Source organism: Schistocerca americana, chromosome 3 (assembly GCF_021461395.2).
Source record: "Schistocerca americana isolate TAMUIC-IGC-003095 chromosome 3, iqSchAmer2.1, whole genome shotgun sequence".
NCBI classification, from domain to species: Eukaryota; Metazoa; Arthropoda; class Insecta; order Orthoptera; family Acrididae; genus Schistocerca; species Schistocerca americana.
The window spans coordinates 345,753,206-345,776,515 of record NC_060121.1 but is presented as its reverse complement, the minus strand read 5'-3'; the positions used below and the strand labels follow the sequence as shown (position 1 = coordinate 345,776,515).

General features: G+C 40.2%; 1 protein-coding gene across 3 annotated transcripts in view; it reads right to left on the bottom strand.

The window, feature by feature from the left end:
- Positions 1-6,369: 6,369 nt before the first annotated feature.
- LOC124607116 (tyrosine-protein phosphatase non-receptor type 4) overlaps positions 6,370-23,310 on the bottom strand; it is a 181,454-nt gene continuing 164,513 nt past the window's right edge. For all 3 annotated transcript variants that reach the window (XM_047139317.1, XM_047139316.1, XM_047139318.1), the window contains one exon: positions 6,370-8,168. In XM_047139317.1, the coding sequence (XP_046995273.1) occupies positions 8,085-8,168 (84 nt within the window). In that variant the 3' untranslated portion in view covers positions 6,370-8,084. The remainder of the gene's footprint in view (positions 8,169-23,310) is intronic.

Sequence of the window (23,310 nt, the reverse complement as noted above, 5' to 3'; positions counted from 1 at the left end):
AAAATTACTTCATTGTCACTATCATTATTGCAACCACTTCCACATGCAGCAACACTGGTCTACAGATGTAAAGAACTTATCAATTTCATTACAAATGTAAATGCATACAAATTTCTTTTTCAGTATAAGAGACCAGTACTGTAGCAATAATAGCAAAGGCAATTAAACCCTTCTTGTTTTCCTCTCATAAATAATATCAAAATTTTGTTAAGTATTAATTAGTACAAAATTACTTGATACAGGTATTTTCCAAATTCAGGCATCCAACCATGATTTCAAGAAGGGTAAACGGGTGTGTAATGTTTTCAGCACATTTTGAAACCATGTGCATTTCTAATTGTATTTGCTTAACAGACTTATAATTTCATGCGTAAGAATACACTCACTGTAAAAACAAATCAGTTTGAAATGAGGGTGCATTATTTTATATTTCTAAAGTCAGATCTTTTTCCACACAGTCTCAACATCAAAGTTTGAAGGCAATATGACAATTGTGTGTTACTCAAGAAACATTTTGCAAGATAGGTGAAGAATTCTAACCCTGTAAGAAACACCAGAGGATGCTATATAAAGAAAGACACACAGAAGTGTCAGATACTAAACAGATTTTTATACAACTTGCATCGTGGAATTCCCATTTCAGTAACTTTTTAAGGAAAATTTTCCATCTTTCCTCTCCTTACATCACAAAATGAAAAAATAACAATTTACAAAAAGGTTTTTTTGTATTTATTGTGAATAGGAAACTGACTGTTACAGCTGAGAACATTAAAAATGATAATATCCTTATAAAGAAGATTTTATACATTTTGACAAATAGGTGAAATTAGATAAATGTCCTACAGCCATTTATTTGAATTCCATTATGTATCTCAGTAATAGTCTGTTGATTGTGCTGCATAAGTTAAGTTTCACAGTGAGGAATTTCATGTAAAAACAACCAGTTTACACAAAGCCTAACTCCTGATTGACTTGCCAAAATGGTCCCCTTCGACAAGTACAAGCACAAAATTCTATATGGCCCCATTTGCATTTTTCAGTAGTTTGTAAAGTCCTCAACTTGCCTAGTCAGTTGACAATAAGGAAAGCGATAAGTTATGATTTATCTTGTTCATAATTCAAGTGCCATTGTTCACATACTAAAAATGTAAATATTTTTATAGGAAAGTATTGTCAGCCACATAATTTCTGATATTTAGAAATTAATTCTGATTTGATTGTAAGTTAAGGCCTGTATCCTCCTCATATTTTTGTGGTAATGCAAATAAGCAACATAAACACAAGTGAAAAGCCACAATGCTTATTCAAGATGTACAAATTACGAAATATAAAAAGCACTGCAGCAAGCGTATCTAATCACACTGTGTGTAATGGGCAGCGTATAATTATTGTGCCACGTTCCAGTAAAATAGAGATCACTACAGAACCATCAATGCAACTCGCATATGGTCTGCCATGCACGGCAATAATTTATCCTGAGCACATGCAGCACAATTAATATATAGAGAAAGAGAGAGGTGGGGGACCAAGTATGGTGAAGATGAGATTTGCTTACACTGGACAATAGAGGGAGCTCTTGTTGTGAATAACAATGAATATAACTTTGCAGCCAATGAAGGATGGCCATGTCATAGGCTGTCAGTAGTCTTGACAGTAAGTGTCCAAAATGGGACAAACTCACTGGGCTGCTGCTTCAAAATTGTGCCCTCTTCCAATGTGACGTGCAATACAGTCACAGTGAAATGCACACTGTCATGACATTAACTTCAGATGGGTAAGGACAGATTTATGAAACTCAACAGAGCTTTCACGTGTGAAAAATGTGGCAGGTACTTCAGCTAACCACAGTCAAAGCACTACTACTGTCACAAAGTACCAATCAAACAATTAACCATCATCTTGTCATAAGGCTGTTTCCTTCTCTTCTAGCAATCTCAGCATAAGAGAAAATAATAAAAAGGTAATTAGGTTAGAGTTAATATCCCATCAACATCAAGGTCATTACAGATACTCACAATAAGGCAAAAATCAAGCATGAAACAAGTTCTGCCTAGCTGGAGGAACAATCCTGATATTTCGTTGAAGTGATTCAGGAAAACCATGGAACTGGAATCTGAAAACCTCAGCTGTGTGTTTAATCTAACTTCTGAATATAATGTTCTACATTAATCATTGCACCTTTTACCAAAGGTTAAGACAGAACATCCATCTGTACATATATTGTCCACAGATAAATTTGCCCTACCCACTCTCCAAGCACAAAATCTTGTCATTGATGGGTGCTCCTGTGATACTGTCCCTAACAAATGTAGCATAGTGGCTTTCATGGGTGGAATTAAGGTTTTTGAATTTGTAACTGCAGTAATAACTTATAAGATGGAAAAAATTAATCATTTCTTTAAAGAAGCCTGAGATCTGTACCATCACTTTTGTGTTATTGTAATACATTGCAGTCATCAATAATTATCTGCAAAAGGCTCGCTTAGTGACTGCATTCATAACAGTGGCCCTTAATAATTTTTACTGCCATAGGTGCAATAAATCCTATAAATATTCACCCAGAGTTTCTTTCTACATCACGTTCCACTTTCTTGAACCCTTTCCTCTCCTCCTTTTGATAGATGAAGGATATACATTTGTAACATCAGTGTATCTACGGGCTTCCATTCCCTTTGTACATGTCAGTTTTCTGTTACCTGGTAAAACTACTCTTTTATCCTTATATACTTAAAAATTCTGACATTGTATTATACACATTAAGAGCGAAGTCAGAAAGATGTTTCCTCAGGCTAATGTTTTAACAACTGCACAAAATAAAACACTTCAATAATTAAGAATTTAAATCTCTGCACTTGCCATGTAAGTCTTTATTATCCAACAGGAAATTAAGTATGTTTTAATTTTGCACAAACAATTAGGATTAACATGCTATCAGAGCTCAAAGTAGCATCAAGCAAGCACAGGAACAAAAAGAAGCACTATAAACGATAAATTTCAAAAATAGGCTACTGTTAATGAAGTGATGGGCACAGTGCTGCTGATGGCTCACAAAGCTCAAAATGCACTGTTACAGATGAGGTAACTGAGAAGGGAAGGATATTCAATTGATTGGCGACAGTGAATTGAGAATTTTTTGGTAACCACGGAGAGAACATAATTTGGTACTTTGAGGTACCACTACTGAACTGTAACAACATCAATTCTTGTATAAACTGCTTCTTAAGTAGTAGTTTTGACAATGCTGTAGAATTATCATTCACTCCAAAGGAACATATTAAACGATTTCCTTTTTAATGCCTAAGATAGTATCTACTTCTGCCAGACTCTCAGAGCCAAACCCAGTCTGAATGTGTACCAGAATGCTATGCTATAGCACTGGATTCATTAAGGCTGAATTTTCACGTAATTTTTTTCATAACACAAATTTAAACTGTCAGTGATAATAATTTATATATCAGTCTCCAATATCAGAATGTTTTTCCAGAAAAAAAAAAAACAATCCTTGTTCTACAAGACAGATGTAACCACTTGCTAAAAGACATTGTACTGCCACTCCCCACAACCCTTACTTAAATCACGAAACTTCTTTTCTTATGATACAGTATGTTGCCAGTCTGTGAACAGAAGGGCAGAATTTCAGATATAACATTCATAAGAAACTCATTATCACAGATGTTATCACTGACAATCATTTATAATAAAACGAAGCTACACTATTGGTTTGAAGTCACTAGCTCTCTTGCATCACAATCTTGAATAATGCTATCATAAGCTTCTCATAAACAATCCACAAAACACACTCACAAATAAGACTGCAAGGTTTTCAATTGGAGTAGCATGACATGTGTGTGGACGGACACACACACACACACACATACACACACACACACACACACACACACACACACACACGAGAGAGAGAGAGAGAGAGAGAGAGAGAGAGAGAGAGAGAGAGAGAGAGAGAGAGAAGGAAGGAAGGAAGATTCACCGCCTGTCTCAAAGGGTAAATCATATGCCAGTGCAGCTAAATGGTGCCTTACAAAACAACGTAAGTTCCTAAAAGCCATGAATATTGTGTACTTTTTGTAATTCTATCTGGGCATTTTTCCATGTAGGGTGTTGCACATGCTAGTTAAATTATGGCATTCTAGAATGAAACTGTTGGCTTTAATCTTAGAGATAGTAAACAGAGTGTTGCTTTATAGTTAAATTGAGGGTACAAATCTGACGGTGGTTAATACAATGTAAGAGTGGATTATCGTAACTGATCATCTCCCTTTATGTATTATTACAAAATGGTTTGTAATTTTCAGATAACAAACTTCATGTAAAATTTTATAACGTAAGAACTTTTATTAAGTTAGTTTTTTTTATGGCCACGGTAAAGGAAGCTCACATTTAAATCCATTTTTATTGTCTTCAGCATTACATGGATGCAGTACAATTGGAAACTTGGCATATGGTTGGAAACATTGTGAAACCAGTTTCTTTACAAAATCATTGTGTAATAGCCTGAGGTAACTCAGTTTAGAACAAATGTGGTTCTGCATTGCAAAAGAAATAAGCCAGTGAAAATGGGGTACTGACTGCAGAGCATTTGTCAAGTTATGAAGTGATAGTGACATTTACAATGAAATGAACACCCTTAGCTGCTTACAGGCATTGACATACGTCAACACCTGTAAGCGGCCAAGGATGTTCATTTCATTGTAATTTCATTCTAGCGAGCTGCATGGTCACCGATGGTATCTGTTCTTTCGGACATGTCTGAAAGAACAGATACCATCTTAGTATATAGACAGTGACACTGTAACGCATTAATCATTTTACAAAATTAGTTACTATGACAAGAAATTTCCCAAAAAGAATGGTATGCACATGAAGTTACATGTTTAATTCTGGTAATGTGAAGATTTCTCTTATCACTTCTTTTGGGAAGGAAGGTTTGGAAAAAGCGACAAATCAGCCTACGAAGCCAAATGTGGAGTTGTTTGATTATGTATGCCAGTGCATTTGCATATTTAATGAAAATAATATAGAACTTCAGTGCCTTGGATTCAGTTGTGAGCTGAACTACATTTATAATAAATAAATTACAGCACATAAAAATGAATATTTCTTGGCTTGTGCAGAAATCACACATTGAATTATTAAGCTCTGTATCAAAATTAACAATTAATCATACTTAATAAAAGAGAATGTATATCATACCTAGCAGCCTTGATTTCAGTTAAGGACTTTGAAGTAGCTCTAAGTGCAATGATTGTTACAGCCATTCTTGCAGTTAAATGACTCATTTTTAATCAAGACCTTATAGTTTCCCTTATCATTTTCCCCATACAAACACAATAAGAATCACAATCATAGGCTCACAATTATGGAGAGGATTGGATTAGGTGAACAAGTACAATGAAATCACAGGAGGAGATGCCAGGAAGAGCATGCATTAATCAAAAACAAATCTGATGAACAATGTAACTGCATGGAAAAAATTTAACACATGCAAAGATATAAGTATGTCAAAATTTGCTAATGAGAAACAAACAGAAATACAGAATTTCACACTTTCTAGAAGTGACTAGTGAGTTAGGACTTTTTTGTCATTTGTTTGAGTGTTGTGTAATGTTAAGCAACATAGGTTTCCAATTAAAATGATATTTCCATCTCTGTACCGATTACCAGCAAACAGAGAAATAGTTTGTTTCATTAAAAAATTAACAGCATGCTTGTAGTTTAGCACTAGTTTACATATCTGTTGGCAAGCTACTCTTTATAAGCTACAGAATAACATCTGCTCTAGGTCATTACTAAGCATTATATGAGGCTTGGGAAAGTTCCAGAATTATTTTTTGTTGTAATACTTTGTGTGTCTAACATTGTGTTGTTCTCCTACTGAAAAACAGGAGCCAAATCTTTAAGAAAAATGTCACGAGCTTCAACCTGATAACACACTTCCATCAATAAGGTTTATAACAACAACTGAAGTTTATAAAAATTCAAATTCTGCACATCTGATTCACCAGTGGTTGAAGAGGTGCAGACAGGATAAAGGGTGGGAAGGATTTAAACTGCAGAATAATCGAAGGTTCACAAAAGAAGCAAGTCATAATTCAGTGCATATCTGTTTACAAATTGAAGTTCAGCTGCATTAGGGGGCTGAATGTTCTTTACAGTATCAATCTGATAAAACTCAATTATTTTAACTGTATAACAGGCTAATATTTTAAATTTCTCAGCCTGTAAATAGATGATAACTATTTGTTGTGCAAGTAACTATTCATTATAAAAGTAAGCTAACTGAGGAACTACAGATCTATGCTAATGTTTCAGTAAGGGAAGTTGTAATAAGCAATTTTTGTCTACAGTACACACACTTCAACTCACATTGTATTTTATGAAAAATTACATTTTATCTCCATATCGTTCACACCTTTATAAAACATGTTAACATTGCAAGAAGTTCACAGCTGCATGTTACTTTATTTTGTATGTTACACTAATACTGGTAGTTCTATGAACACATCACTCTAAGTGCAATTAATAATACTAGAAAATGTCAAACTACACAGTTCATTATGGAATAAACTATGTGTTTAAGACATTTCAACAATGTCTTTGTCTGGACAACATGTGCAAGGCACTCCTGTACTGGTATTGTGAGATATGTTGGTGTCGCTGGTGGACGAGCACACATGAGAAATTGAAGTTCTATAACAAAGATAAAACATTCCGAACTGCTTCACACTTTGCTGCTGGCTACAGAGCAATGAAGTTACATGTAATATTAAAGCCAAGATTATTTAGAGGCAATAATGCATCTATTTATCTGCATCAAACCATTGCTTCAGTATAGCAGATTATGAGTAAAAGGGAAATTAAAACTTCTTTATTGGTTTCTGACAACTTCATATTCTCATGTGCATCATGCAGTGACATTTACTTTTTTTTACAAAAGTGAATAAAAATTTACAAAATAACATAAATTCATATTATCACATCGTTACTCTTTAAAGAGTTAGTTGCATGTTAAAAATGTACAAAATTATTACAAAATCCTATAAGATCAAGTAAAAACTATTTTTCACATGATCCTAAGGCCTCTGTTAGGCGGCAGTAAAGAAGCAACACCAAATGTGAGAATGCAGAATTATAACTCTGACACTGTCTCACGAATATCTTTCAACGCCTTTTGGACACAATACACAATGTTATAAAATTTACATTTACAATTATTTTCTGGCAGGTAAAATGTCACTGGTATCCAAAGTAATCTACAGCATCCATGACAAGGACGTACTTTAAAAGTACAGTCATATGACACACACAATTCACAAATTTACAACATTTAATGCACACAATTAATAGATTTAAAATGGACAGGTGTTTCTCTGACCAATTCACATTCACTGCTAACGATGTACACAGATTGCAAAACTAATGTACTCTATATAATCGACACTTGGCAGTAATGCTACATAGCTTCAGATTTAAGTCTGATGCCGGCAACACAAAAGCGATATAAAACAAATAATGGTCATTCCAGATCACACAGTTTATATCACAAGTAAGTGGTAGTCATTGCCCAATATCCAGGTAATGACTATGAACTGGACGGCTGGGGGGGGTTATATCCCCAATTGCTGCTGGGAATTGTTTCCTCACACCTGTACTACCAGGACGGATCCCCAGGCGCATTCAGCCTGACTGCCAAAGACATTCACGTTCTCTGCAGCTGAGAATAAAGCTAGCAGCAAACTGCTACTGGCTATACTAACTGCAGGTAACTAACTTAAAGCCATATAAATCTCTCAGAGATTCAAAACTGGTAGTAAGATAGCCCTCTCTTTTCTCATGTGAATTATAACACTATTTCACTGACAGACATATCAACCCAGAAGCAATAGGGTGGCACACACTTTAGAGGCAGCTACCCTAAAGGTAGTGGCAAATTGTTACGTAACACAAAGTATAAATATTTTGTATCAAATTACGAATAGTATATCTCAATGGTACAATCTCACACCACTTCAGATTACTCTGTCTACAGTGAATATAAGTACAACATTTATCTTACTCCAAGCACCTCACCTCTGAAATTCTTCTAAAGGTTTGACAAGGCCTTCGCTATAAGCTCGATGAACACTCTCACAAACAAATCTATACTGGGCCTGCAAAGAAATGATAAACAAAAACAGCTTGTTTCATTTGAGCAACTGATGTTTGTTTGCAAGAGAAAAAAAAAATCTTCTTCATATAGAAGTAGAATTTACAAATTAATGACTACAAAGAGGAAAAAGAGACTGGGAAATTAGTAGCAGCACTATAATAACTGGAAACAAAAGCAAAGCTCTGCATACTGGCCCTGATGGGCCAATCAGGAACAACGGATCCCCATGTGTCCTCTGCCAATGGCATCACTGCATGCAGTATGGAGAGGCATGAAGTCCGCACACCACTTTCCCGGCCATTGTCTGCTTTCTTGACCTTGGTGCCACTAATTCTCATTCAAGTACCTCCTCAATTGCTCTCACAAGGCAGAGTGAATCCCATATCAGTCCCACTAACAGAAAACCCCTGGCAGTACCAGGAATCAAACCTGGGTCCTCAGTGTAGCAGCCAGACATACAAACCACTGAGCTATGAGATGCACATAATAACTGTAAGATGAACATTAAACAACAGTTATTGTAATCATGTAATTTCCTAATCAGTTCTCTACACATGAAATGTATATTACAGTGCAACAGGGTAATATGCCAGTTATTTAACATATGTTTATATTTGAATCCAAGTAACTAAATATACTTTCATCAGTTCAAACACACACACACACACACACACACACACACACACACACACACCTTCCTAGTGGAGATGTTGAAGAACCAAGCTCAGCTATCAAACCTGGCAAATTCGTTTGTGTGAAAATATTTTATTCTCTAGTCAAGATATTTGAACTTATTATAGTCCATTACATTAGTACCACAAACAATCCTAGCATTGCACTAAATGCTTCAATTAGCGATTCTACCCTTTACAAGATTGACTGGACTGCAGGATAGCATTTGAGGCCAGTCAGCAACAGTATGAGATATGTCGCACAACCTGCCCAAAATCATTAGGTTACAAAATAAGATCTACTCAGCGCTAACATTCTCCACATTTCACAGTACTCTTTCACCTCAGATTACATGTCTCATTTGGGCGTAACTCAGCTTCCTGTGAAGGTAAGTCAAGAACCACTATTGTAGCCTGCTCAGAAAATCCAGAGACCTCATGTGTACTTGTGCAAATAATATGGAAGTGGATCACAACTAGATAACATCACACGCTCGACTACATGAAAATCTAATAACTTTGAGAGTACAGCTCAATATTAAAAAGAATGCCAGCTTGTACAGACTGTGTCTACTGTCCACCTGAGCACAAGATAGAACCGAGAACATTCCACGCATATGGAGAAATGTAAAGTGGGTAAAAACGAGGCTTCTGAATATCTAGCCACATGCAGCTTCACTTGATTGTTGCCAGTCACCGGTAAAAAATCAAATTACTGTATATGGACCGGATATGAGATTTCAGAGCCAAAGACCCAGTTGTGTAACCTTCATGAGCGCACGACACAAAGCTTCACGCCTCACCTGGGCCTGTCAGCACCTACCATGGACTGTTGATGACTGGAAACATGTTGCCTGGTCCAACGGGTCTCATTTTAAATTGTATTTAGTGGATGAACATGTAGGGGTATGGAGACAAACTCATGAATCCACAGACCCTGCAGGTCAGCAGGGGACTGTTCAAGCTGAGGGAGGCTCTGTAATGGTATGGGGCAGGTGCAGTTGGAATGATATGAGACCCCTGATACATCTAGAAAAGACTCTGACAGGTCAAACGTACATAAGCATCCCGCTTGATCATCTGCATCCATTGATCTCCATTGTGCATTCCGACGGACTTAGGCAATTTCTGCAGGACACATCCAGAATTCCTACAGAGTGGCTCCAGGAACACTACTCCAAGTTTAAATACTTCCACTGGCCACCAAACTCCCTAGACGTGAACATTATTGAGCACATCTGGGGATGCCTTGCAATGTGCTATTCGTAACAGATCTCCACCCCCTTGTACTCTTACAGATTTATGGACTGCCCTGCAGGATTCATGGTGTCAGTTCCCTCCAGCACTACTTCAGACATTAGTCAAGTCCATGCCCGTCATGTTGCAGCACTTCTGTGTGCTCACAGAGGCCCTACATGATATTAGGCAGAGAGTGTGTGTGTGTGTGGGGGGGGGGGGGGGGGGGGCGCAAAAAATAAAAAAAAGACTAGGAACCCATTAACATTAACAACCATAGGCCCTGTATACACTTTTAGTATAGTGCAGACACACTAATTGCACTGTGAAGTCTGAGGCCTGCAAACAAATATGATGGATCTTACAATTTAGGCATTACTTTCAATTACATTTCTGCAGATTCTTTGTATTAACTGACAGTATATATTTGGCAATGTTTGTACCACGAAAACCAAACATAGTTTTTGTTAATGAGATGAATTTTCGAGGAAATTGAGTAAAGAGAATCTTCCCTGATTTACTTTGAACTCTGGAATACCAGGTGATAGGTCTGCACACGGTCATTGAGCTACAGGAAGAATGCTATACAATGTCAAGCATAAGTGGAAATAGATGAAGGGGGTGGGGGGTGGGGTGGGGTGGAGAGAGAGAGAGAGAGAGAGAGAGAGAGAGAGAGAGAGAGAGAGATACTTCAAAGGATACATATCTTCTTTGGCAAAGAAGATAACTACAAATAGTACAATAGTATAAGTGGGGTTGGGTTGTTTTGGAGGAGGAGACCAGGCAGCGAGGTCATCGGTCTCCTACGATTAGGAAAGGATGGGGAAGGAAGTCAGCCGTGCCCTTTCAAAGGAACCATCTCGGCGTTTGCCTAGAGTGATTTAGGGAAATCACAGAAACCCTAAACCAATATGGCCGGACACGGGACTGAACCATCATCCTTCCGAATGCAAGTCCAGTGTGCTAACAACTGCACCACATCGTTAGTGTAAGGGCTACAAGGTACGGAGTGGTATTTATCACAGATGGAGGCAATCTTTATTCTTCTCAACAGTGATGTTATCTATTCTGTAGCAGTAATATCTCCCTTCACTAAAGAGTGAACGTTTTCCTTATAAACATCAAACACAAGGGCCATACCCAATGTAAAGTGCATTAAAAAGAATATTCACTCAAGAAAACTAAAATTATGAGATGGCCAAGAGGCCAGTATTGCTGATACACACATGTAAAAGTACAAACACAATGAAGTTTCAAGAACTAACAGTTCGGGAAGGTTAAAAGGGGAGGATAGGTCACTCAGACCCTAGGATGAGACAGATCCACCTGTTGTAAGCACGAGAGACCCTTTACTTTACTGTAACCCATTATTTTTACACTGAAGAGCCTAAGAAACTGGTACAGCTGCCTAATATCCTGTAGGGCCCCTGTGCGCACACAGAAGTGCCACAACACAGCGTGGCATGGACTCTACTAGTGTCTGAAGTACTACTGGAGGGAACTGACACCATGAATCCTCCAGGGTTGTCCATAAACCTAAAGAGTATGAGGAGGTGGAGATCTCTTCTGAACAGCACACTGCAAGGCATCTCCGGTATGATCAATAATGTTCATGTCTGGGGAGTGTGGTGGCCAGCAGAAGTGTTTAAACTCAGAAGAGTGTTCCTGGAGCCACTCTGTAGCAATTCTGGATGTGTGGGATGTCACATTGTCCTGCTGGAATTGCCCAAGTTCCTCAGAATGCAAAATGAACATGAATGGATGCAGATGACCAGACACAATGCTTTTGTACGTGTCACCTGTCGGAGTCATATCTAGATGTATCAGGGGTCCCATATCACTCCAACTGCACACGCCCCACACCATTACACAGGCTACACCAGCTCTAACAGTTCCCAGCTGACATGCACAGTCCATGGATTCATGTGGTTATCTCCATACCCGTACACATCCATCCGCTCGATAAAATTTCATCTGACCAGGCAACATGTTTATAGTCACCAACAGCCCAATGTCAGTGCTGATGGGCCGCAGTGATGTTGGAGATTTGATATTTTACTGGATTCCCGATATTCACATTACACTCGTGAAATGGTTGTACGAGAAAATCCCCACTTCATCACTACGTCGGAGAGGCTGTATCCTGTCGCTCATGCGCCTACAATAACACCACGTTCAAACTCACTTCAATCTTGATAATCTGCTATTGTAGCAACAGTAACCAATCTAACAATTGTGCCAGACACTCATTGTCTTATGGAGGCATTGCTGACTGCAGTGCCGTATTCTGTTTGTTTACACATCTCTGTATCTGAATACGCATGCCTATACAAGTTTCTTTGGCGTTTCAGTGTATTTTACCCAAGTAATTGGGACACATTTAACAAAATCAAGTTATTTGAAAGGGCTACATGCTGACAAAATGCATGATGAGCAACTGCAGCTCCACAGACTTAAAATAACATATGGACACCTCTCAAGCACAAATTTCTGACTTGGCAACAGTACTCACCCCACATCCAATCCCAGAAGAGTAAAACAGAAATGGATGCAGGGTCACATTATCTTCTATGCATGAATCAAATTCAGAAAAGTCTGAAATTTTTAATACTACACACAGTGTTATCGTCTCCTGGGGGAGCCTTAACCCTACAGAGCATATCACTAGGTGGTAGAATGGGATGTGTCAGCAGCAGCTGCCTGTTGAAGTATAGAAGGGAAATAAAACACCTTCTCTGCTGGACCAAAAAAAAGCTAGGTAGAAAACTACAACAACAAATCCAGCTACAATCGGCCTAGCAAACCAGTAGTGGATAAAATACACGGTTTCAAACACGGAACAAGTCTGGGAAACAATGCATATAAAGGATGATACAGTTATTCACAAGGATTAATATTTAGCACAGTGAACATACAGAGGAAACAGGGAGGGGTGCTGGACTTCAGGATCAGGAGGAGACTGGTGGTGGTGGTGGTGGTGGTGGTGGTGATGGTTGTTGTTGTTGTTGTTGTTGGGATGTTTAAGGGGGACTAAACAGCTAAGGGCATCAGTCCCCCAAGAGGAGACTGGATATTCTAGCTTTGTCAGAAATCAGGTGGAAGGTTAAAGGCAGTAAGGAACTGAAAAGTCGGTATACGCTGTATTAGAATGGGAATGAGGAAAACTGAGGACATGCAGTGGCAGAGGAACACTGAAAGAGGAGATGATGAGAATATGTGACAGAATGATTGTCGTCACAGGTAAAGTGAGGAAATGGAAATTCTTCAAGTACATGCATAGACAACTGGCTGGACAGATCACGATATTGGCAGACCTAAATGCACATACTGACAAGGAAAGACAAGAGTATGAGGAAGTTTTAGAAATGGCATGATGGGGAAGGAAAAATGAGGGAGAATGAAAACTGTTAGAATTTTGTAAAAGGAATGGACTAACAGGCCGCAATAACTGGTTTAAGGATGAAAGTCATAAAGTAACGTGGTACAGCAATCAATTTGTTGAATAAATGTGTGGTAGACTACATAATATGTGAACAGAACACAAAGAGAACAGTCACTGATGTCAAGGTAACACCTTCCAAAGCCCTAGATGGAAATCAGTATCTTTTTGCAGTAAATGTTGTAAGTATTAAAGAGGAGAAAGGAGGGTGAGGTGGGCAGAAAGACAGAACAGAATGTTAAGGGTGCGGAAATTGAAAGAAGTGAAATGCAAAGAAAATTTCAGACAACAGTAAAGAGCAACTTACAATGGGATGAAAAGCAGATAGCAGAGGAGGATTGGGAGGGTTCAAAACAAAGAATATGGAAGCAGCAGAAAAAGTGTGCAGAAGAACCAGAGATTAAGAAACAAGGAAGTTGCACATAAAAAAGCACTCTGTATATGGTTTCAACAGAGAACACATAAAACAAGAAAGGAATACACTGAGAAGAAGGTGGAAGGGGAAAAAGAAGAAACGGATGGAAGACAACATTATTAGTAAAGCCTGCAACAATTTGAATGATTTTTTTATTGTGATTCAAAAAGCTGATAGGTCAGAAAAAATAGTCATTAGATGTTAATGGAACTGCTTTATTTTCATAACACTATTTGGGCATAGCCCCTCATCAGATGACCTGCTAAATATTTTATGCCATAGTTTGTATAAAAAAATTTGATACATTCAGTCATACTGTTGTTAATAGCATTAGATGTGGGTTCTGTGACAGTATTTACACAAGCCAAATGGGAACAGACCATGAAAGAAGGAAAAGATCTGGACTGGAGAACAGTAGGGAAATAAGGGAGGACCACAATGACTGGAAAAATGGAATCATACTGTCAATTTTTAAGAAGAGTTGCAGGAAACTGTCAGAATTAAAGGGATATTACACTGACGTGTCATGCTATCAAGGAATTTGGGAAGGTCTTGGAAAAGAGAGTATGGAAGATGATAGGAAGACAGAGAGGTAGACAACAAAGGCTGTCAGTGGATCTACTTTTTACCATAAGGCAGCTACAAGAGATACATTAAAAATATGATAAGGACTTAGTATTGTTGTTCCTGGATATTGAAAAGGAGTGTGATAGTGTGAGGAGAGGCACGATTTGAAAAACATTCAGGAAAGGCAAATCTGAAGACTGACTAGGAGAAGAATGAAGGAGATGTATAAGGAAGTGTGAGGCGTGTAAAAGTAAGAGAAGGGAAGACAGACTGGTTTGAAAAGAAAATTGGGCTGAAGCAACGGAGTGCACACCCCCCCCTGTACTTTTCACCACCATTAAGGATGGCATAATGGCGTGAGTGGCACAGAATAAAAATATGACAGCAATGGTGTTTGTAGATGATGGAATAGTGTGCGGAAATGGAGAGGTAGAGGTATAAGAAAGGCCAAATGTATTGGTGGTGGGACATTATGGATTAAATTTAATGCAAAGAAGTGTGAATTGAGGGTGTCAATAACAAATGAGATGATAGTAGTAATGGATACAAATATTAGAGGCCAAGTACTAAAGAAAGTGGGAAGTTTGAAGTACCTGGAGAGCACAATTGATAACAGTGGGAGCAATGATTGGAGATTAAACGAATTGGAAAGCAAGTACACGAGTTCCTGTGGAGTATATGAAGCCCAGTATGGAGTAAGGATACACTGCCAAAAATTAAGTAAATTCTATACTAAGCACGTTGTTCTCCAATATTCACATATGCAACAACAACATTGATTTTTTTGAGGCTTGCAAGATGAAATTTCAAATATGCAGAATTGGACATACTAGAATGGATAGAATAAGGAGTTGGACAGCGAGAGAAATAGTAAAAGAGGACCCCATACAAGATACCATAGAATATACATGATTAAAATGCAAAGGGCATGTTACAGGAGTGTGAGTCAGCAATATACTGAAACAGGCTCATGAAATGACAATAGGAGGCAAGATATCTAAACGAAGACCAATAGATAGATGGATCATTTGGATGTGGGACAGAGTGCAGAAACAATTGGGAAGGGGGGGGGGGGGGGGGGTATGTTCTAAACTGATCCCGCCAGAGTGTGGGAACTGTGGATGATGTACTACAGTCACAAAGACTGCTTTGATTGATCAAGAAACTCTCACCCTGTAACATCATGTGACCAGAAGACATAAGGAATCCCTTCAAGAACACATTGTGGTACTGTGGTAGAGATGAAGCCTCAGAGCAGGGCAGAATCTGCATAAATAGCTTATCGACTGTATACATATCATATATGTTGTTTATTTTTGTGGTATTCCTACATATTTCTGAATAGAGATGAGCAGTAGCCGATTATGTAATGGTTTATAGTTGTGCTATTTACTTTTGTTGTTAAGAGTTTGCATATTTTTTCATTGCTTGTGTTCAGTGAGTTTAATTTTTTGCTTTACTGTTGCATCACTTGCAGTTCAGACAATAACTGATCGAAGATGGATAGGGACTGTGCCTGATGTGCAAGGATGCTGGGGTAATTGACCACTGTTCATAAACAGCTAAACACTGTGTGGCCATGGTCAACAGGATTCAGGTTGCTGCAAAGGCTGCACTGAGACATCCAAGATGAATGGTTTGCCACCTTTGGAGCCTGTAGTGTCATTTGGTATCGCTGCTGCTGCTGCTGCTGCGTCTTCTTCCGACTCCCATATCCCGGCCGGTCGACACTTACTGACTGCCAAACATTGAGAGGTTGCAAATCTCTGGGCGGAACGTGAAAGTGGGTATCGGGCACACTACTGTCACTTACATCTTAAAAATTCTACTGCTGAACATACATCTGACCCAGCACAGGACACCTTGCCTGTTGGGACTGTGGCCAATCTTCCTAAAAGGTCTGGACTAGTGCAAAGGATAGGAATGCTTGTCACTGTATGGTCCAGGAGGCTCTGTCGGCAGTGACTGAGGGTGTATGGTACACCTGGTTGCAAATGATGGCTGCTGCCTGGGTTCAGAAGTCATCCTTGGTTCCTGCAGGCAGCTGGCCGACTTGGTGAAGATAGTTTGCCTCACCCGTGGGGTGGAAGCAGAGCTATCATTCTGCAGTAGCATTACCAAAACCAATCACGATCCTCTGGTTTGGAGCAGAGCGGAAGATATAAACCAGAGGCTCAAAACGATTCTGCCCTCTGCTGCCAGGTGGAGAACTGTCGTCTTCTCCTTAGTAGGTCAGACATGAACTACAAGCAGGACGTATATGTGACTGTAGGCTTTCCCGGCGTAAACTATTGATGAAGGTTTCTCGGGTCTCCAGCCGGATAGTAGTGTTGATATCTTGCGACATTTCGGGAAGTGTCATACTACCCATCTTCTGGCGAAGTGTCAAGATTCGCGGATAGCGGGCTATTTATATGCGCGGTCAACCCCCCTCCACTGGGCCTCGGGTGGCTGTGGTTGACCAGCGGCGTGCGCGCGGTGTTGGGGATGGCGAGCGCCCCCGGCGGCCGCATTCGGTTCTCAGTGTAAGCATTCTGTCTGCGTCCGCGGCGGAGGACGTTGACGGGCGCACTCCCAACGGATTGCCGCTATCGCAGGGTTCCATGCTGCGCTGAGTTGGTATCCCTCATCTCTATTGACCAGATTGTCGTGAATCCTTATTTCTATGGATTCTTTGATAACGCTTTCCCAAAAGCCAGATGCTCGGTACAGTACCTTCGTGTTTTCGAAGTTGAAGGTGTGTTGTTAATTGATGCTGTGTTCTGCTATGGCCCACCCGCAGCTGCTCAAACGAATCTAATGTAAACAGCTGCCACCCACATCACACTCATCGGAGGAAATTTGTTGTTAGGAAGCGTTGCATAGTCTTCTTAAAGCCTTTGAGACCCTTTCCTGTTGGCAGACGCTTGTAAGAGTACTGTGTTTTGTTGTTGTATATGGCACATTTCCTTTGTGACTTAAGTTTTATTTTCGTAAGGCTTCTGCTTTAGCCTTTTCCGTAAGATTTTCCAAACCATCGGCTGTGGTACGTTTAGCTCCCTGCTTGCTTTATTCGTCGACTTCCGCAGGCTACACGTGAAACTTGCCCGCACGGGTTCAACCGTTTCTTCGCTCACTGCAGGCTGACCCATTGATTTCCCCTTACAGAGGCATCCAGAAGCTTTAAACTGCGCATCCCATCGCCGAATGGAGTTAGCTGTTGGTGGATCTTTGTTGAACTTCGTCCTGAAGTGTCGTTGCACTGTTATGACTGACTGATGTGAGTGCATTTCAAGCACAACATACGCTTTCTCGGCTCCTGTCGCCATTTTGTCTCACTGCGCTCTCGAGCGCTCTGGCGGCAGAAACCTGAAGTGCGGCTTCAGCCGAACAAAACTTTATGAGTTTTTCTACGTATCTGTAATGTGTCGTGACCATATGTCAATGAATGGAGCTACAGTGAATTTTCACACACTGCCTGATGACTTTTTAATAAATAAGAACTACACCCAGACTTATTACTACCATATGTATTATATTAGAACCTGAGAAATTCACCGAGTTTTATGTTGTGTTCTCAGTTTTCAACTGGGCCGTTTGGTTTAGGACTTACATATTATTGTGACTGATAAGAAGAAGGGAAAAAATTAACATTACTCTTAATTAATGTCTTAACTTAAGGCAGTTCACATAGCTGCAGACAGTTACTGCTATTTTGATATCTTATTTCACACTGCCGTGATAACTATTATTTTTTCAACTTATATTGACTTAAATTAGTGATTGGTCTTCAGAATCAACTTTCTGGTTCTGCAAATTATGATCATAAAAACAGAAAAAAGAAACAAGTGCTGTCGAAGAATGCTGCACGAGGTAGGCAGTTCCAGCTCAAGAGCTCACTTGGGGGCAGCCGAGCAACAGCAGGAAGAGATAGACAAGTATGAGGAAACTGCTCACATGTAGCCAGTCCACACTTTGTACACAAGAGTACCGGCTTGTGAAATGACCAAGACTTAGCAAACGCAATTGTAACAGGATGTGTTTAACTGAAAAATTCTACCAAGCAATAAATGCTAACATTTTATTGCATTTGTGGAACACATTTCTTTTCAGTCAAAAGTGACAAAAAATTCTGCTATTGACCTCTGGTCTGGATAGTCTAGTTAAATGTGGTGCACAGTGATCTGTACGCAAAGAGCACCCACATATCAAATGGTCCTCTCGCTGGAGCAAGATGCCATGCGTCAAAGGGCTATGCCCTATATGAAGAACCTCATCCTCTCTGTGCGGTGAAAAGGAAGTACACCGTGAGCACGTTGTGAGCTTTACCAGATGCAGCTTAACGTCTGTCACTCCAGTCATTCTTCTTCCCACCTATGTGTGACTCTGTATCTCAACAGTTAAGTGTTAGCAAGTACAGCTGGGGCACACTGAACTAATTGAGGGCCACGACATGCCTTCTTGGCAGCTACATCTGCCATTTCATTTCCTGCAATACCCATGTACAATTTCATCCAGCAGAAAGAGACCTTCTTACCCAGCCTTTGTAGCTGGAGTAGGCCGTCCTGGAAATTCTGGACTACTTTATCTGGCGGGGACAAGTGTTGTAAAGAATGAAGGGAACTCAGGGAATCTGAACAGACCAGGAATTTAGCACTCTAAACATGTCTCATCTGCTTCAGTGCCTGCAAGGTCATGCATAATTCTGTGTTGAAGACAGTCAAGTCTTCAAATCCTGAGGACACAATCAGATAAAACAGAGCAATCAACGGTGTCCCCTGTTTAGACCTATATGTAAACACAGCCAAAAGTTGGGGTGTTCACTTCAGATGTCATAAATAAATGCACTAAAAACACATGCATGAGTTCAACCTCTCCTGTATTGCATTAAATCAAAAATTACTCTGGGTTTCAGCAGCCACCAGTATGGCAGGTGGCTGAAACCCTAAATTTGGTGTGCCACTTGATTCACACCAAGGGACTTCAGCACACAATTTGCACACATCCCAAATGGCCTCGTTGCCTATCAATGTATGGTAAAGGGCATTACACAGCTGGACAAGCAATGGTATGGCATGATGGTGAATTGGGAGTAGTGAGAAACTTCCAGGTCTGACGCACCATTAGGAGCTGCCACCCAACGGCAAGTGGTGATTCATCAGCCTCAGCACAAACTGGGTTTAAGGCTGGTCCTGTAATCGCCCATGACCAGTGTAATCCCCCAATGGTGTATAGGGCCAATGATCTTCAGGTAAGACGGTCTCGCTAACCTGTACACTGCACCCATAATCCAGTCACGATCCCATGAAGCCACTATAAATCAGGGGCAGACATGCCATGTCAACTGCCCAAGACCTGTGGCTAAGGCACTTCAAAATATTCAGCACCTTCTGGGCCCTGGTCTTTATGCCCTTGAGGCGTGGTAACCACAACAGTTTGGGGGTCAAAAATGAGGCCCAAAAACCTCAGACAGTTTTTGTTGATCATTATCAAAGAAAGCAGCAGTGTCCCAGGTATATCAAAAAGATGATGAGAACAATGAAAACACACACACACACACACACACACACACACACACACACTTATCTGTAGAAAATGTAGAACTACCGTATTTACTTGAATCTAAGCCGCACTTTTTTTCTGGTTTTTGTAATCCAAAAAACCACCTGCGGCTTAGAATCGAGTGCAAAGTAAGCGGAAGTTCTAAAAAATGTTTGTAGGTGCCGCCACAACTAACTTCTGCCCTCGAATATATATATAGTGCTACACAGGGGTGCTTTGCAAGCACAAAGATAAATACTGGCTCCAAAACCTCTGCGATAAAAAAAAAAAGGGAGGTGGAAGACGAGTTTTTTTTCTCCGCCACGAGTTTCGACCACTGCATTTGGGTAAATACAAATTAAGAATTGTGTATTCTTTCGTGTTTGCTGCTATCTCATTTAAAACCTGTCTGCCTAATAAACTACGAAACTAGAGTGAGACAACAGCAAATGCGGAAGAATATACAGGGTGTTTCAAAAATGACCGGTATATTTGAAACGGCAATAAAAATTAAACGAGCAGCGATAGAAATACACCGTTTGTTGCAATATGCTTGGGACAACAGTACATTTTCAGGCAGACAAACTTTCGAAATTACAGTAGTTACAATTTTCAACAACAGATGGTGCTGCGGTCTGGGAAACTCTATAGTACGATATTTTCCACATATCCACCATGCGTAGCAATAATATGGCGTAGTCTCTGAATGAAATTACCCGAAACCTTTGACAACGTGTCTGGCGGAATGGCTTCACATGCAGATGAGATGTACTGCTTCAGCTGTTCAATTGTTTCTGGATTCTGGCGGTAGACCTGGTCTTTCAAGTGTCCCCACAGAAAGAAGTCACAGGGGTTCATGTCTGGCGATTAGGGAGGCCAATCCACGCCGCGTCCTGTATGTTTCGGATAGCCCAAAGCAATCACACGATCATCGAAATATTCATTCAGGAAATTAAAGACGTCGGCCATGCGATGTGGCCGGGCACCATCTTGCATAAACCACGAGGTGTTCGCAGTGTCGTCTAAGGCAGTTTGTACCGCCACAAATTCACGAAGAATGTCCAGATAGCGTGATGCAGTAATCGTTTCGGATCTGAAAAATGGGCCAATGATTCCTTTGGAAGAAATGGCGGCCCAGACCAGTACTTTTTGAGGATGCAGGGACGATGGGACTGCAACATGGGGCTTTTCGGTTCCCCATATGCGCCAGTTCTGTTTATTGACGAAGCCGTCCAGGTAAAAATAAGCTTCGTCAGTAAACCAAATGCTGCCCACATGCATATCGCCGTCATCAATCCTGTGCACTATATCGTTAGCAAATGTCTCTCGTGCAGCAATGGTAGCGGCGCTGAGGGGTTGCCGCATTTGAATTTTGTATGGCTAGAGGTGTAAACTCTGGCGCATGAGACGATACGTGGACGTTGGCGTCATTTGGACCGCAGCTGCAACACGGCGAACGGAAACCCGAGGCCGCTGTTGGATAACCTGCTGCACTAACTGCGCGTTGCCCTCTGTGGTTGCCGTACGCGGTCGCCCTACCTTTCCAGCACGTTCATCCGTCACGTTCCCAGTCCGTTGAAATTTTTCAAACAGATCCTTTATTGTATCGCTTTTCGGTCCTTCGGTTACATTAAACCTCCGTTGAAAACTTCGTCTTGTTGCAACAACACTGTGTTCTAGGCGGTGGAATTCCAACACCAGAAAAATCCTCTGTTCTAAGGAATAAACCATGTTGTCTACAGCACACTTGCACATTGTGAACAGCACACGCTTACAGCAGAAAGACGACGTACAGAATGGCGCACCCACAGACTGCGTTGTCTTCTATATCTTTCACATCACTTGCAGCGCCATCTGTTGTTGAAAATTGTAACTACTGTAATTTCGAAAGTTTATCGGCCTGAAAATGTACTGTTGTCCCAAGCATATTGCAACAAACGGTGTATTTCTATCGCTGCTCCTTTAGTTTTTATTGCCGTTTCAAATATACCGGTCATTTTTGAAACACCCTGTAGATATCATGTCATGTTTATATTCGTATTATTCTTGTGCCTAATAGTGATACAGTCAGAAATGAAGCACAGCAATTGACTAGATTTTTAAATCTAAGATGACTCTAGTTTCTGTGCAGAATGTAATGTACTAAAGAGGCGTCTGTAAAGATTTTCAAATGGAGAAAAATTTTCGCTAAACTCTCGTTCAAAACATCTTCTATCATACGCATTCTATTATTTGGTTCTTGTTGATCATTATCAAAGAAAGCAGCAGTGTAAGTAACTACAAATAGCAGTCTCTTGCCATTGTTTCGCTAGTGAGACGATTCCTCTCTCTCTTTTTTTTAAATTGTAAGCGGCAGTAGCGTGCACAAAAGCAAGCCATGCCACGAGCGGCGACAGGCCATAAACACAGAATGCAACCAACAATGCATGACACAGTATAGTAATACATTTTTAGCTTAGAGTGACGTAAACACCTGTAACAAAGAGAACGGCACTTATCATATCACAGAAAAATAAGCAATCAATTCAAACCAGACGAAGCACGTGAAAAAGGAAGGGTACCCGTATAAATACAGACGGAGTGCCTGATGCTTAGCAACGGCTACCTGGTATAGCTAAACTGCTAAGCTTACGACTCGAACCAAACAACTGTAGCTGTATCGTCATTCATTCGACCTAAATTGTGTCTCATATTACAATGGACCAACATTGTTTCGATTTGGAAGCGCGGCCTAAAACTTTTCTCTCCCCTTGAATTTCGAGTCTCAAATTTCAGGTGCGGCTTAGATTCGGGAAAAATTTTTTTTCCTTGATTTCGTGTCTCATTTTTCAGGTGTGGCTTAGATTCGAGTGCGGCTTAGATTCGAGTAAATACGGTAGTCTTTGAAGCCCATTTCTGCAACCCTCTTCACTGCAAGTTGCTTCTGATAACTCACTGCTAAATGCTGCAGTACTTGAGGAAGAGCAGAAGACCACAAAATCATCCACAAATAATGAGCACCGGACACGACTCCTTACTGTGGATGTTATGCCGTTAACAGCTATGGCAAAGAGTGTGACACTTTAAACACAGCTCTGTGGAACACCACTCTCCCACATAAAACTATATCACAACATATCACCAACTCTGTACCTAAAAAGGCATATTGACAGGAAGGACTGAATATAGACGGGGTAATGTCCATGAATGCCCCATTGATGTAGCTGACAGAATACTGGGCCTCCAAGTAGTGTCATACGCCTTATGTCAAAAAGTACATCTACACAATGCTGATTACGGAGGAAAGCCTGCTTGA